General features: G+C 40.7%; 1 protein-coding gene across 3 annotated transcripts in view; it reads right to left on the bottom strand.

The window, feature by feature from the left end:
• The window catches only part of VWA3B (von Willebrand factor A domain containing 3B), a 223,701-nt gene that overhangs the window by 16,590 nt on the left and 190,535 nt on the right, over window positions 1-16,576 (bottom strand). For all 3 annotated transcript variants that reach the window (XR_006606011.1, XR_006606010.1, XM_045077773.1), the window contains exon 23: window positions 6,002-6,113. Coding sequence is in view for 1 of the 3 variants with exons in the window: in XM_045077773.1 (XP_044933708.1) it covers window positions 6,002-6,113 (112 nt within the window). In the remaining 2 variants the exon portion in view is untranslated. The remainder of the gene's footprint in view (window positions 1-6,001; window positions 6,114-16,576) is intronic.

Below are 16,576 nucleotides of genomic sequence, written 5' to 3'. Positions count from 1 at the left end.
GCAAGTAAAGCTGCAGTGAGACTCCTACTCCAAGAGAAAAAAATGTATGTGTCCCCTCAGGGCTCCCAAGACACCAGGGCCTGGCACCGCTGCCCCAGCTCACACGCTTACTTTGGCCAAGTCCCATGGCCTTTGATGTGGCAAAGAAATGGCTGGTGTTTTTCATCTTGAGTTCATGTCTCTTGTTTCAAATGGCCAAAGAAATAACAATTTTTTTTTTTTAAACACACACATACACCCAACAAACAAAAACCAGTTCCACTGGTGTGTGTTTTCTCATTGGATTAAAATGTTCAGTTTGGTTTTTGAAATGTTCTTTATACATTATTCACACATTTCCTGCCATAAACTGACTTTATCCTTTTAATTAGAAAAACAAACACTGCTTTTTAGAAAGACCTCCTATTAGGAAAGCAATGAAGAACCACTCCTAACTGAGGAGAACGCTCACATCCCATATCCCATACACTGGCGAGCCCCCCCCCCCCCCCCCCCCCCCCCAGGATTCACAGTGAAGGGCCTGGGCTGCCATGGTGGCCACACTGGTCGGTATGATCCTCCTCAAATTCTCAGCCTCTGGGACTTAGCCGAGTCTACTCATAAACCTACGAGGCAGGGTTTCTGTCGTTTGCCTAAGTGGAGTAGTGGTGACAGAGACTGGATGGCCACAAAGTCTAAACCATTTACTGTGTGTCTTTCACAGAAAAACCCTGCCACCCCTGCCCCACATGATTCGATCTAGACTTTTTGGTATGTTACAACACCTCTTTTTAGGTCCTTCCACTGTTTTCTTCTTCATACAAGCCTTTGTGCACCTGCAGAAATTAGTACAGTGTCTCCCAGGCTGACGTTAGAACCAGCTGCGCTGTGTGGACAGCCTCGCTGGCTGGCTGAGGACCACGAGTCGGCCTGTTGAATTATGGCTCAGCCTCTGCATTTGCTCCTTCTCCATCTAATTAGGGAGTTTCTAAGTCCTGAGTTGGAACCAGCATCTAATTTTGTTTTCCCTTATGCTGCAGTTTCTCTTTGTCCTCACCTCCAGAGAGGTGAGACTGTGTCTCCTGGCTCTGAAGTGTCCCTGGGAACAAATTCAGGGGCCTGAGCTTTTTCCCAGTGGAGGCCTGTCAATCCCAGTAACTTTCCTTGGGTACAGAGTGGGCCCCCACCTTTGCCAGAGGGCTCTCCTGTATTCAAGCTGAAGAATAGGGAATGGACCCTTGTTGAGCCCCTCCGCCAAAATGGGGCCCATTCTCAGTGGTCAAAGACCGCAGAAATACTCCAAGAAGGTAGGTCCGTTCATTTTGTGAAAGACATGGGAATAGTTCTCAGTCTTCACTCCAGACAGGAATTTCTCTTTTACCTCCAATCTAACTTTCTGATATGCACAGCCTCCCTTAAATTCCGTCTCCTGAAAAAGGCTTTAGCTTTGCTCCACCGTAAGCAGCCCCTCCACCTGCCCTACTCCACTGACAGTCATCTTGGACATCTACTCATCATATTCTCTCCTTTCTTCAGCCTCAGAGGTTTCATTTCTAGTCCCCTGGCCTAATTTTTGCCTTTCTGAATTTCTGCTAAGGTTTTTAAATTGTTGTTGAAGTTTTTGAATTGCAAACCCCTCCTTTGACCCCCAGAAGAGGACAAAAGTTTGTTTCTATCTCTCAAGAGAAGCTGTCTCATGGGATGAGAGAACAACTCTTCACATGCAATTCACAGTTTCTAATTTAGAGAATACTGTACATTGCCTATTTAATCTATACCACAAGCTTATGGGGGTTCTAATTGTTTTCATTTCATTCAGGAGGTTAAAGAAACAGGCTCAGAGAACTTTGCGGATTCAGTCACAGGGCTGGTAGAGGAAAAAGGCAGACTTCAAGTAAATAAAAACTTGGGATCTTCTGACCCTAAAACATGACACCTGGAAAGGTATTCAGTTTCTCCTTCCCTGCCTCTGCCACCTGCCTGCCTTTTCCTTCCATTGTAACCTGTTTCTGTGGCATAGTGCAGAAATTTTGCAACTCAGACTTTTCATCAACATGGATTTCCTGATGCCAATGCTTCTTTTCACTGAAGAAGAGGAAGGAGGAACCAATTCCTGCATTAATGACTTAAAATAATGTTTTGAAATGTGACTTCCTCCCTGCCTTTCAGCATCCTGATGAGCCAGACTAGGGCTGTCACTTCCATTCTGAACAACTCAGTCACTCCTTAATTAGATATTCCACACTGACTCTGGAAGAGAGTCAGCCATACAGAAATCCCTGCCCTGACCACGAACAATGACAGCAACAACCGGGCTAGCTCTGCTCCAGTGTGGACCCGGCCTGAAGCGAGGAACACTCTGATCAAACAGTCCTTCAAAGCCATCTACTACTGAGATACATTTCAAAGCCAGATATTTTTCATTAGAAATATTTAGCAGGCCCCAAGCAAAAGTTATCAAAAAAGGTGTCACTGATGAATATCATGCGGTTCTCCACAAGTCTCTGTTTGGCCTTCTTTTTTACAAGGGAGGAAACAGTAATGCATAGTGACCAGGCTATCTCTAGCAGTGTCACTAAAGGGGCTGAGGGACATCATGTGCCTCTGGATGGGAGGCCCTGAAAGGGACATGACATCATGCCATCACTTAGGTAGGAAAGTGGCTAGGAATGCACACTCTGAGCTTAAGCTAACTGAGGAACATTCAATAAAGTAATTGATCTTGTTCTTAAATAATATATATCTGTGTCATAAGAAATGATAGGAAAGGCTAGAAAATAATTCTAGATTAAAGACGACTAAGGAGATGTGTTAATTCAATGTTAACATGGTTCCAGACTTGACCTATTCTAGAGACAAAAAATATAAAACCCTAATTGAGACAATTAACAAAATTGAAATATACAAATAAAAAGTAGTATAATAGTGCTAAATTTCCTGGATTTTATTACTTTATTATGATTATGTTAAGACAATAGCCTTGTTATTGAGACATATAGACTGATGCATTAAGGAGTAAAGGGGCATGATGATGTTACCTAATCTCAAATAGTTCAGAAAATGTGTATGTGTAGAGGTGAGTAGAGAGAAGAAGAATAAAATAAAATGATAAATGTGGTAAAATACACATGACAAAAGTTAATCATTGACAAATCTGGGTTAAAAAGCATATACAAAAGTTCTATTATTCTTGCAACTTTTCTATAAGTTTGAAATAAAAAATAAATAAATAAATAACTCTATGAGTTGGGTTGAAATTCCCAACTAAAGATGCACTGACTTTAGGGGAGAAGAGGGAAACAAAATCAAAGTACATCCAGGAACACAGCATGATCATTTAATTTGTCTGAGTAAGTATTTGCTAACTAGCCACTAATCCAAATTACTGATCATATGACTAAATTCAAATGTGTATTTCCTTCACACAGACTTATTTGAGTTTAATCACAGCCACAAACTAAAAATTCTCAAACAGCCAGATCCCAACTGTTGGTGGCGTGCACTCTCTGCCTCTAATTGCATATTTAAAGAAAAACAAAACAATACAGAATAGGGCAATAATGATTGCGACATGATCTCAGAAATTGCATGTGGCCATGGTGTTACCTGCTTCCTCAACTTCCCCAGACTGGCGACAGTAGGTTTTGGCATTTCTTATCACATGAGAATGGTGTGTAGAGGAAAAGTTTGAGCCTTTCTACTTTTCTCCAGGACCTTGGCCAGTGAACTAATCCCAAACTCTAATGCAGCCAGCTGGAAGCCAGTCTTTTCCTGCATTTCCATTCAACTGCCAAATTAGCCTCAGACCCCTCTCTGGGCTCCAATTCAAAAAAAATCAAGCAGAGCACCCCTCCCCCCATAATCACTACCCAGCAAATCTGGGTCCCAGAGAAAGAGGAGGTTTTTGGGCCCTGCTCTTGCAAAGAAGAGTTTTGTGCCTTGGCCTATGAGCTCATCTAGAATGCTCCCATCCATATTTAATTACTCTCATCTAGTCAGCTCCAAAGCACATCTACTGAATTTCAAAGAAAATGTCCTAGCTGTCAGTTCTCCACATATGCCTGCTTGGAACCAAAACTCCTGCTGAAGTATTTTTTTTCCCACTTAAAAAGATTCAATGAAATTTAATTAATAAAAAAAGTGATTCTTTTAACTGGTGTTTGACAGATAATGCCTACCTAAAACTGGCTATGTTTCCACTGTATCATCTTTCTGCCCCATGGATCTTCCTCAAGGCTCTCTCTTCCCTACAGGCCCTTCCCATATCAATGACACTTAAGTGTTGATGTCTCAAAAATCTCTCTCTCCAGACAGATTTCCTCCTGAGACTCTAGACCTTATCTCTAATTGCTTTTCTGACAACTTCAGCAACCGGAAGCAATTAGAAATAGTGGTCTAGAGTCTCAAGAGGAAACCTGCCTGGAGAGATTTCTGAGATATCAGCACATATGCAGTGTATCTACAATCCCCCACACCCCAGACACATCATTATCTTCCTGTGCATACCAACATCTCCTGCACATACCACTATCTACCATATGGCCTGAGACAGGGACCTGGGGGACATTCCAACCTACTCTGTATCCACTCTTCACACAGCATGGTGGGGGAGCTTCTGTGGACTTCAAGGATGATTATGTTTTTCTCTGCTTTCCATGTGGCTCCTCAATAAAGTCTAAACTTCTCTTTTTTCTTAAAGGTTTTATTTATTGATTTGAGAGAGAGTGAGAGAAAGCACGAGAGGGGAGAGGGTCAGAGGGAGAAGCAGACTCCCCATGTTGCTGAGAGCCTAATGCAGGACTCAGTCCCGGGACTCTGGGATCATGACCTGAGCCAAAGTCAGTTGCTTAACCAACTAAGCCACCCAGGTGGTCCAAGTCCAAACTTCTTAACATGACCTTTTATGAATGGCCCCATACTTCCCTCCCTGAAGACCTTTATTATTTTCTACTGTTTCTTTGCATTCTAGGTTCCAGCCATAATCTGTTTTATTTCTCCAGATAGAAAATGTTTGTCTCCACCTCTACATACATATTATTTTCACTGTCCACAAAGCTCTCACTTGAACTGCTCCTGGCAGGTTCCTTCAGGATCACATATCCCAAAAACTTTTGGGAAAAGCTCTTGGATCTGGCCACACTGGCCTCTTTTAACAACATGGACTCCAGCCTCATGACTCTGTACTGCTGTTCCTTCTGCTTAGAACTCTTCCCCAAGGGGTGCCTGGCTCAGCAGGTTAAGCATCCAACTCTTGATTTTGGCTCAGCAGGTTAAGCATCCAACTCTTGATTTTGGCTCAGGTCATGATCTTGGGGTCCTGGGACTAAGCCCCGTATCAAGTCCTACATCAGGCTCTGTGATCAAGGGGGAGTCTGCTTGAGGAGTCTTTCTCTCCCTCTTGCTCAGCCTCCTGTTCCTCCCCCTTCCCCACTCATACTCCATTCTCTCCCTCTCTCTCAAAATAAATGAATCTTTAAAAAAATACAATAACAAGGAACTCTCTTCCCCCAGATAATTTCATGGCTTGCTCCTCCTCCATATTCACACATCACCTTCCCAAGCAGTTCTTCATTGGCCACCGTATTTAAAATTGCAGCCTTTACCTTGACACTCAGTTCCCTTTGTAGCTTGATTTTTCTCTACAACACTGTAGCTGACACACTACATATTGTATGTATTTGCTCGCTTCTCTATCTCCCTCACTAGAATGTAAGTTCCACAAAGACAAGAATTTTCACGTGCTGGTCTACACTAGACCAGCACTTTAGGAATATTACATTCATAGAAAATAGCAGATGTGTAGTAAAATTGTTTTACTGAACAAATGAAAGATTAAATTTATTTTCTGGCTATCACCCCTCAGAAACATAGGTAGAATCCCCATTATCATTTCCTTTTAGAAGTGGAATGCCTTAATACAGCTCATGAAATATCAGTGTTCTGGGGAAAGAACAGTTTGAGAACCTTGGGTCCCTGATACCATATTATTTAACAAAGAAATCTTATAAAATAGAGTATCTACCTGGAAAGTAAAAGCCATTTTCATCACATCTTGCGATAACTTTCTGGCCTTTGAGGGGATCCAATTTTTTTGATTTAGTTTTCTTTGTTGGATTTCCTTGAGGTTTCTGTTGCTAAAAAAATAAAACATTAATAATTGATTTTAAAAAATCAACACAGACAGTAAAAATCACAGATACAGAGTAACTTGGGATTCTCTACTGAGAATCTGACTTTCAAAAATTACAGATTATCCATATACTTTGATAATCACTCTGAATACTTTCTATATTATTAGGAATAGGCTATTAAAACTGATATATGAACTGTTATATGGGAGCCAATGACCATAAAAAGTGAGAAGAACTTGAGGTCTAGACTCAATTAAATTTTGTTAAAACACAAAAAAGGTGACCCTTTTCCAGAGAATTTAAATAGGATCCAGGGCCTTAAAACATAATATTCAATATATCCAGTACACAATCCAAAATACAACATACTTTTAAAAAGCAAGCAAATATGACTAATTCTCAGGTTAAAAGGCGATCAATAGGTGACAATACTGAGGTGACCCAGATGTTGGAATAATCAGAAAAAGACTTTAAACCAGCAATTATAACCATGGTCCATGTGGTTGCATACTCTTGAAATGAATGGCAAGGTAGTTATTTTCAGCAGAGAAATATTAAAAAACTGAAAATCTTAGAAGTAAAAACAACAGTATCTGGAAGGACTTAATAGCAGAACTCACATGACAGAAGAAAGAAACTTGAAAGCAAATCAACAGAAATGATACAATCTGAAGAACATAGAGGAGAATTATTTTTTAAAATGAGCAAGGTCCTTCCTATTCAAATAATCTGTCCAAAACCCAGCTTAGTTGTAATCTCTCTGGAAAGACTTTATTCCCAGGCAATTTCAGAAAAAGCAAAGCAAAGGACCACTCTGTAATTTCCAAATGGCACCATATGAGTCAAGGCTTGAAGTGAATGTCACATTGTGTCCACTACATGAAGAAACTGTTAGCATCACTGTGATTTGTAGAGTCTAACTCTAAAATCTTATTTTCTGTGCTTGTTGAGCTGACCAGAATAGAAAGATCCAATCTCTACTACCCTCCACTCCCTCTAAAATCCCAAAGCTTCCAATACATCTTCCAGAACAGTCATTATTTTTAATTCCTAATAAATGTGAGGACCAATGCTGGAAGATGAATCCTAGGAAGCAAGAAATTACTAGGAAGAGCACTTACATTAGAGAAGGAAAGGCCAAGTATTACCCCAATACCAAACCAAAGATACAAGAAAAGGAAAGTACAGACCTATATTCCTCATGAATATAGATGCAAAAACAGGTCTGCAAATAAATCCAGCAACATACAGAAGGACTTTACACAACAACCAAATATCCCAGGAATGCAAAGCTTGCAAAATTTGTGGATTCAAAATCCACAAATCAATGTGATATACCATATTACTAGAACAAAGGATAATTTACCATATTATTTTCATGCATGGAGAAAGAGCACTTGACAAACTCCAACATCCTTTAAAGGTTCTCAACAAGCTAGGAATAGAAGGGAACTTCCTCAACTTGGTGAAAACCATCTATGAAAAGCCTACATCAAATATGATCCTTAATGGTGAAAGACTGAATGACTTCCCCTTAAGATCAGAAGCAAGGAAAGGTACGCTATACTTTGTACTTGAGGTTCCAGCCAGTGCAAACAGGCAAGAAAAGGCTTCTAGACTGGAAAAGAATAAATAAAGCTGTCTTTATTTATGAATGATATGATCTTCTATGTGGAAAACTAGGGAATCCACCCAACAACTACTAGAATTAATTAGCAAGTTCAGTAGGATGTCATGATACAAGACAAATACAGGAAAAGAAAATCAGTTGTATAACTATGGACCAGCTATGAGCAATCTGAAAATAAAGTTAAGAAAAGAATTTCATTTATAACAGCATGAAAAACAATAGAATATTTAGGAATAAATTTATCAAAATTAGTGAAAGACTTATATGCTGAAAACTATAAAACACTACTATAAAAAACTGAAGAAAGAACAAGGGACATAACATGTTAATGATTAGAAAACTTAATAGTTAATATAGCCACGTTCCCCAAACAGATCCATAGCTCCAAATGTAATTCATATCAAAATCTCAACACGTTTTTTGTTTTGTGAGTTTTTTGTAGAAACGAAGTGAGTGAACTAAAAGTGCCAAAATGATGTGGAAAAAGAGAGAATTTGTAGGATTTTGGTGGTGGCTGAAAGCTCTCTCAGTTTTACTGAAAATTACTGAATTGAAATAGGTAAATTTTACAGTATGAAAATCAGGTCTTTTTCTTCAAATCACTACATTATGGAAATTGTGGAGATTTTACCTTAGATTTTTTTCATTTTTAAAAAATTTTCCTGACCAGGGACTTAGGTGGCTCAGTTGGTTAAGCAACTGCCTCGGGCCACGATTCTGGAATCCCAGGATCAAGCCCCACATCGAGCTCCCTGGTCCACATGGAGTCTGCTTCTCCTTCTGACCTGCCCCCTTCAAGTTCTCTCTCTCATTCTCTCTCTCTCTCTCTCTTAAATAATAAATACATAAAATCTTTAAAAATTTTTTCCTATTAATTTATTAATTCTTGGGTTTCTCAAAGAAATCTGTCCTCCATCCTAATCAGAGTGTCCCTATGACATCATTCTCCACCTGCTTTCTTTTCACAGACCATCAAACGCCCCTCCCCTCCATGATACAAAGCCAATACAAAGTGCTTCCACGTGCTTTTGAGTTACTTCTTTGCAATGCTATTACTGTATCTCAAATAAAGTATTCAATGCATATTTTATGAGCATATACAGGTCTTCAGTTAAGGAAGTCTCTAATTTATGGAACAATTGACTATAAACATTTAAATAACTTCAGATAATCTGAACACAATTTGCTGTTTGGTCATTATTTATGGTCAATACAGTTTGGGCTCATTTCCCTGGTGTCTTGATGTTACTGGATTCTGTTGCAGCCATTTATCACTTGGATCTGTTGAGAGATGCTTTTTAGGTTCATCAAAAGAAGTTTGGGTATGGTTTACCGCAGGGGACAGGAAAACAGAGTCAGGGCCTCAGCAGTGAAGAAATTCAGAACAAAAGGGTTAAAGTCTCTTGAAGAAGAGTGGGATATGAACAAGACTTCACACCTATGCAGCCATGGATACAAAATGTTAGCTGAATAACACCCTTCTGTTATGATGCTCCATTTTCAACAGATTTTGCTGGAGTCCATCCTCATGTAATTTCTATTTTTACTGATGCAGTTATTACACCAAAGAGAATAACCCAACATCACTGGTAGATGGCAACTGTTACCTGTTTGTGCCTGAGCTTTCAGTCAGAGGAGAAACCTAATAGTCCTTCCCACAGGAGCTCTAGAATGACCTACTGCAGTATGAAATGGCCTTAAAGGGCAGAGATTGGACCACAAGACAGGAGAAATAGGACCAACTGCTGCCCAGCTGGCTGTGTGACTTTGGAGAATCTTTTAACTTTTTGGACTTCAATTTCTGTATAAGCAAAGAGATGGTACAAACTTTATGGCTTTAACATCTTCTAATTCTGTATTTCTGTCCAGAATAATCTAGGCCTTACTAGACCTTTTTCTGCATTACTGGAGAAACTGTCAGACTATGTGTATACCAAGACAGGGACACTAGCATGATATTTTTGTTTGCAGTTTTTATAACATAAGGGGACTACAACAACCAGAACCAGGAATGTGAGCAGCATAATATTCCATCATAATAACCATCATAATACTCCAAAGAGATGCCCACACCATAGTTTCCTATAATCATTTATTTCCTCAGTGGAAGACTCCATGTAAAGTATTCTTATCACATAGAATTTAGAATCTGGAACATGCCAGGTTAAATCAGCTGTTGCAAAAACCTCATCTCTACATACAGTTTAACTTACAAAGCCGCCTTGCTTCATGCCACAGTGTCCACATCTAAGACCGAGCAACCATAGAGGTCACCACATAGCCTCTCCACTTCCAGATGGATAACACCCTGATTTCCAAAAAGATGTCCATGTTGATCCCAGAAGGGCAAACTCCCCTTCAGATTTCATCACTATAACAGACAAGCCACTTACTAGAATCTATGCCTAGACATATTTAAAATTCCTTTAAAAATTCCAAATGAGTATAACACACCATGTAACTAGCCCCCTTTATCTCTAGATTCCAAATATTCATTTTCTCAATATCCTATCCAGAAGCTAACTGATAAAAATTCTTTCTACATTTTCATAGGTACAAATCTGTGAAGTCAATGGCCTGAAATCATCAGAGAGCTCTTTTTTCTCTATAGTTGTCACTCACTCCCCAATTCATCTAATATAGAACTGCCATTCATTCTGTGAAGACCTTCCCTGCATGGGCAATAACAATGAACAGTAGCAACCCAGAGTACTATGATGTTCATTTTTCACAGACTGAAAAGGCCAACTAAGAACATGCCTTTCTAAGTGGGTGAAAAGTATCAACTACCTTCAGATCACTCAGATACCTATGGGTTCACCTGAAAGGACCATTACAATACTAAACACATTTACTCTGCTTTTGTGTCCAACTGTTACTATTCTTGGCAATAATTCATTTCTGATTGTTTCCACAACATGTACAGTTTGGGTTCTGGAAAGAACAATTCACTGTACACTCGATGATTCATTCATATCACTATAAATCAATTCAGCTACACCACAGATTAAGTAGAACATCATAGTACTCTGTGTTGCTACTGTTCATTGTTGTTGCCCATGCCATGGGAAAACAAACCTATGGGGCCAGCTTTAGCACAATGGTTCATTCCACTGGTCATAGAAATACAGCATTGGTTTGCCAGGATGGAAGGATATCAGTAAGGGCCGCTAGACACACCATTCCTTCAACCACAATGTTGACAGCACCTTTCCAGAAAGACAATGTATCAATAATTTTTGAATCCTGCCAAAGACTTTACAGACACTGTTCTTTTCCTGGCATGCCTTCACCTATGCACACCTAAAATATAAACAGGTCATTGGGTTTTGGGTTTTATTTTCCCCTCTTTTTCTATTAGTTTCAGAGGTAGCATTTAGTGATTCATCAGTTGCATATAAAACCAGTGTTCATTGCATCAGGTGCCTCCTTAATGCCTATCACCCAATTGACCCTACCGCCCCACTCCCTATGCCAGCAACCCTCAATTTATCTCCTAGACTTCAGCATCTCTTATGGTTTGCCTCCCTCTTAATTTTCATCTTACTTTTACTTTTCCTTCCCCTATTTCATCTGTTTTGTTTCTTAAATTCCATGTATGAGTGAAATCGTATGGTATTGGTCCTTGTCTGACTTATTTTGCAAAGAAATCTATGGAGGACAAGAGTCAGAAGGGGTAGAGAGTGAAAACAAAAATGCTAGCAATAAATAAGGCAACATATTTCTAGGTTTAGGTGTATGAGAGTAGTTGCATGCCAGTCTCTGTGAGGAAGTCAGATGGGCAGTAACACTGGCAGAGGGGATGCTGTCTACTGGGTAATTTGATTTTGCCTTGTTTCCAAAATTCAGAGAATCCAATTCATTTCCTCATCAGATTTAGTTAGCAGATGATGTAGAACAGGATCCAAAATGGTGTCACCCTCCTTTCATTTATTATTTAGTTTCAAGGTCATGCTTTCAGGTTTGCATTAGTGGAGACAGTGAAGTTACTTAATGTTTGATGCTTTAAGATTTTCCATGCATTTCTACAACTTAACTCAAACTAGTCTCCAAATCTTATTTTGAAACTAGTACTAAATATTTTTGCCCCAAATCATTCTCCGTTCCCCAATACAGGGCCATGCTGGGCTATGGAGTTAACCACTCAGAAAGGAAAATCTCCAATAAATGTTAATCAGTAGCAACTCAAAGGGCTTTTGTAAGGAAAAAAATGAATTTTCTTTTCTTCTTCTCCTCCTTCTCCCCCTCCCTTTGTTTTTTCTTTCTTTGGTAGTGGCAAAAGAACCTAATATATATGCATTAGATGCTGCATAAAATTATTTCCCAAGTAAAGAGCAACTTGTTAATATCTTATCAGGGACTGTTTCTTCATTGCTCTTTCAGGAAAAACATCAAAGAGAAACATTCGAAATGTTTTAAATAGTTAAATCTGAAAATTACCACAGCCTTGTAAACTGTAATTCAGATGCTAGTGACTCAGTTATCTGCATGTTGCTACTCCGGAGAAGAACGAAAGCTGTAGACCGGAGCCACTTCTGTGTCACTGCCTGGAGTGTGGACCACAACCAGCTATCTACTATATATAGATACATATCTCAGTCAAGGCTATAGAACAAAAATAAGTGCTGGGTCTTTAAGAAAACTTTTCAACACATCTCTGTGCTGGTTACTCTGGTCCACCCATCTTCCTCCAAATCCATTCTGCCCTGTCCTGCTCCATGCCCCAGGCAGCTGACCCCCATGGTCAGCTTGAGGCCTGGCTTCTGGACAGGGTGAGCCAATGGCAGGTGGGAGGTCCGAGGGCAGCAGCAAGAGAAAAGACTGGGGTATTTGTTCCATGCTCCTTCCCTGCCCTTTGTCTCTCTAAAACTACCTCCACTCCTGCTAGTAGACTTGGCTCTCACAGGGCTCCAGGAGCATCATTTCCTTCCACCCTTTCAAGTCTAGGAGTGATGAGAACTTCCTGCTCTTGCTAGTCATTGGGGGTCCCAAATCCCACTGGCTGCCTTAGACTTATGTGCACCTCTATGAACACTCCCTTCATTAACATTTCTTCACTTGAATTGACTGAATGGGATTCTGTTTCCTGCCTGGATCCTACTGATAAGCCCTCCACACTCAGTTCTCCTCCAGATGGGGGGGTGGGGAGGTGGTCAATGACCATTCCTAAACCTGCTGAGGGTAGAATTTATGCCTAGAAAAAACCTAGTGGCAGGGCAATGCTGAGGTCTGCCCAGCTAAAACCTCCAGCAGGGAGGGATGTCTTCAGCTTTAGAATGAAAAGACCATCTGACAGTGATTTCTATCACCTCAGGGATTCCCTAGAGCTGATACCCACCTTCCCACTCCTGAATATCAGATCCTAGACAGAAAACTTTTTAGATAATATTTAAAGTTGATGGGAGCTTCTCTTCCCTTCTTTCAATTCCCTCCACTGACTGGTATTCCTGAGTGAGATTCTCTCCTTTAAGACCCCAGCTAACTGGGACACAGTCATGAGGCTGCAGCACTCTCCCTTCTGCACCCTCTCCTGTCCCATCAATGCACCTTGCTCTAACACTTCAGCCTCACTGGGCCATATCTCCTAACATCCTCCCTCAAGAACCCATCTGGGGTCTCTTTTCCATGCACTAAGTTATCTCCATGGCGCTGGTCTGAATGTGCATGTGCCATTCTTTCTGTGATGGCAACATCACTAATGCCCAACACAGACTTCTTAATTCTCCACCCTCACATCAGGAGATCTTATGTACTGCTGAAGGACAATTCACAGTCACCAGAAAGTCTGTCTTCCTGCCAGATTCCAGTAGCAGAACAGACTCATGTGTTTCTAGTGGAATGAGGAAGGCTGACTAGTTGTAAAGGGTTATTGTAGGAGGCCTCTCTCCTCCCTTTAAAAGAGGAAATATTAATAACTGTAAAATGCATGAGAGACTATGGACTCTGAAAAACAATCTGAGGGGTTTGAAGTGGTGGGGGGTGGGAGTTTGGGGAAACCAGGTGGTGGGAATTAGAGAGGGCATGGATTGCATGGAGCACTGGGTGTGGTGCAAAAATAATGAATACTGTTATGCTGAAAATAAATAAAAGAAAAAAAAGAACTGTAAAATGCAAGATTGACAACAGGTCCAATGATTATTTGGGAGCAAAGATAACAGCTCTACTTATTCTGACTCTATTTATACAACTCAAAGAAATTTCTCTCTAAATCTTTCCAACCAACTTTCTCCTATACAGTATCAAAGTCATTGTTTTTCCAACAATGTTTTCCAATCCAAATGGTCTCTCACCCCTGTTCCACCTCACCCAGCCTATTTCTATGTCTTCCCCAGCACTATTTCTCCTGGATAGTTTTTCACAGAGTGGAGCACTTAATACACCATTCCTAAAGACCATGGATTTTAGATTCTTACCAGGCACAACTTGGAGACATAACCATGGGTGGCCAGCTGTGTGGACACATTTCTAAGACCCCTTTTAGGGTTGCTTATAGATGCTTCACAAGGCAGTCAAGGTTATAAATGTGGAGAGCCTATTGTAGGATAGCATGGCTGGGCTGACTGACCAGGGGCCCAGGGAGAATCATGGAAGGTTAATTACAAGTCAGATGCCCAATGGTGATTTCCACCATAGCACAGCTCTGATTGGCCAGTGATGGTGAAGTTTGCAGTCATGGTAATAAGAGGGGTATAAGGAAAGGGAGTTTTCAAGGGGAATTTAAAATCTCTGACTTCAGATTCTTCCTTTCATTATGTGGTCAGTGAGTCAAGCACCTATGTCTGGGGATACCACAAAGCTAGTTGGTTATGGAAATAGGGTAAGCAATTCTTCAGTCAAGCACAGACTGTGACCATAATAGGCAGAGCAGGTAGGATGATGGTTCTCCCCTCAGATTTGATCAAGGGGCCAGCAAAAGACTGCAGTCAAAGCAACACCAACATATGAAGCCACTTCTCCCCACATCTGATCCTCAGCAACAGAAAAATCACAAAGCTCTCCCAAACTCAGGAATCAGTGGGGTGACTATGTATCAAAGAACCAAAGATATCCAGACTCCATAACACACCGTGGTGTGGACCAAGTGTGTCAAAGTGACCACTGGCCACTCCCTTCTGACTGTTTGTGGTCATTTCCAATTGGATCTCCATTCCTAACAAACTTTGACCACCTTTTGCTACATGTTATCAATAAACTCTAGCAGATCTTAATAAATAATAGATGGTTTCTTGCACTCCAATTTACTATCATTGATCAAAAGCTTTGGCCTTTGCCAGAAGAAGTTATAATCAGACTATATTTATATACAAATCAGTAAAAATGACTTTCATCTGTGATGAATTTTCACCCTAGGGTCTCACAGGCCCTTGCAGTCTTGAGCTTTGGTCCCAACCAGTATTTTTCACAACAGGAGATAGAGACCTATTAGTGGGCCATTGAAGTCAAACCAATGGGACATGGCAGAAATAGAATTAAAATATCTCATAATACATCATACATGGTGAGGAGAAGTATCATTTTAAGAAAATAATATAGAGGGGCACCTGGGTGGCTCAGTGGATTAAAGCCTCTGCCTTCGGCTCAGGTCATGATTCCAGGGTCCTGGGATTGAAATGAGCCTGTGTCCCTTCCTCTCTCTCTCTGCCTGTCTCTCTGCCTACTTGTGATCTCTGTCAAGTAAATAATAAATAAAATCTTAAAAAAAGAAAAGAAAAGAATATACAAAATATCCCATTACTGAGGGCCATGTCAAGAGTAGAAAGAACTCTGAAGATAAGATGCCAAGTATGAGCCCCTTCCTCCACACACACACAATTCATTACCTGTGTTTAACTGTCCTGGGCACACGGATGCTTCCCAGAACAGACAGTGGGCACTTTGTACACCTGGTGTGGGGACAGGGCAGTGAAGAAAGAGCCTCAGCCCCTGACCATGAAGGGGGCAGCAGTGGACCCATCAAATATACCATTACGCACACTAAATGCCTTCTCTCACTCCAGCTCATGCCCCAAATTTCTCACCCTATCTCTCCTTTCCTTCCCTCTGAAGATCTGGAAAACAAATCTTTACTTCCTATACTTACTTTCTTCAGGTCTACCCACTTCTCCACCCACCACAAACTGTCTTCCGCTCCCACAATTCTACTGAAATCACACTCAGTAAGATCACTAATGATCTTCTTGCCAACTCAAATGGCTTGGAGACATCCTTCTGTATGACTTTTCAAAACTCCTCAGTAAAAACTTAAGAATGGCTATAACAACAGCGGGCACTAATGCTGAGTGCATTGACTGCTGAGCTGCGCACCCTGAGCATACTATGCACTTTATCTTACAAACACTTTTAGGCAGGTGATTTTTCTATTTTAAAGATGATGAAACTAGGCTTAGGGGCCCTATGTAAGGCCACCAAATTAGAAATTTGCTATTCCAAGCTAGAAAATTGCTAGAAATTTGCTGAGGCTATACTCAGGCGTGTGACTCCAGATCCAGGGTTCTGCCCACCTCTCTTTGGGCTCTTGCCTCATGCATACTACCCCGAACCCCCGGCTCCTCTAACTTTCCTGTCTCCATCCCTTCCATTGTCTCTTCTCTCAGCACCTCAAATGACCTCCAAACTATCTCCTTAACTCAGACTTCTCTCCTAAGCTCCAAACATGTGGCCTTTCTCACTTGTCTAAGAATGAAGAGAACCTAACATGAATTACCTTTCTCTGAAAATATGTTTTCTCTCTTACTGTACCTCTTCCTCTTGTTCATTCTTTCACTTCTTCATTCAAATATTTATGACTGCCTACAAGGTACCAAGCACTATTCTAGAAACTGGGAGTACCTAGAAT

The sequence above is a fragment of the Mustela putorius genome, unplaced genomic scaffold (assembly GCF_011764305.1).
Source record: "Mustela putorius furo isolate JIRA1106 unplaced genomic scaffold, ASM1176430v1.1 tig00000224_pilon_pilon_pilon, whole genome shotgun sequence".
In the NCBI taxonomy this organism is placed as follows: Eukaryota; Metazoa; Chordata; class Mammalia; order Carnivora; family Mustelidae; genus Mustela; species Mustela putorius.
This window is presented reverse-complemented; position numbering and strand designations above follow the sequence as displayed.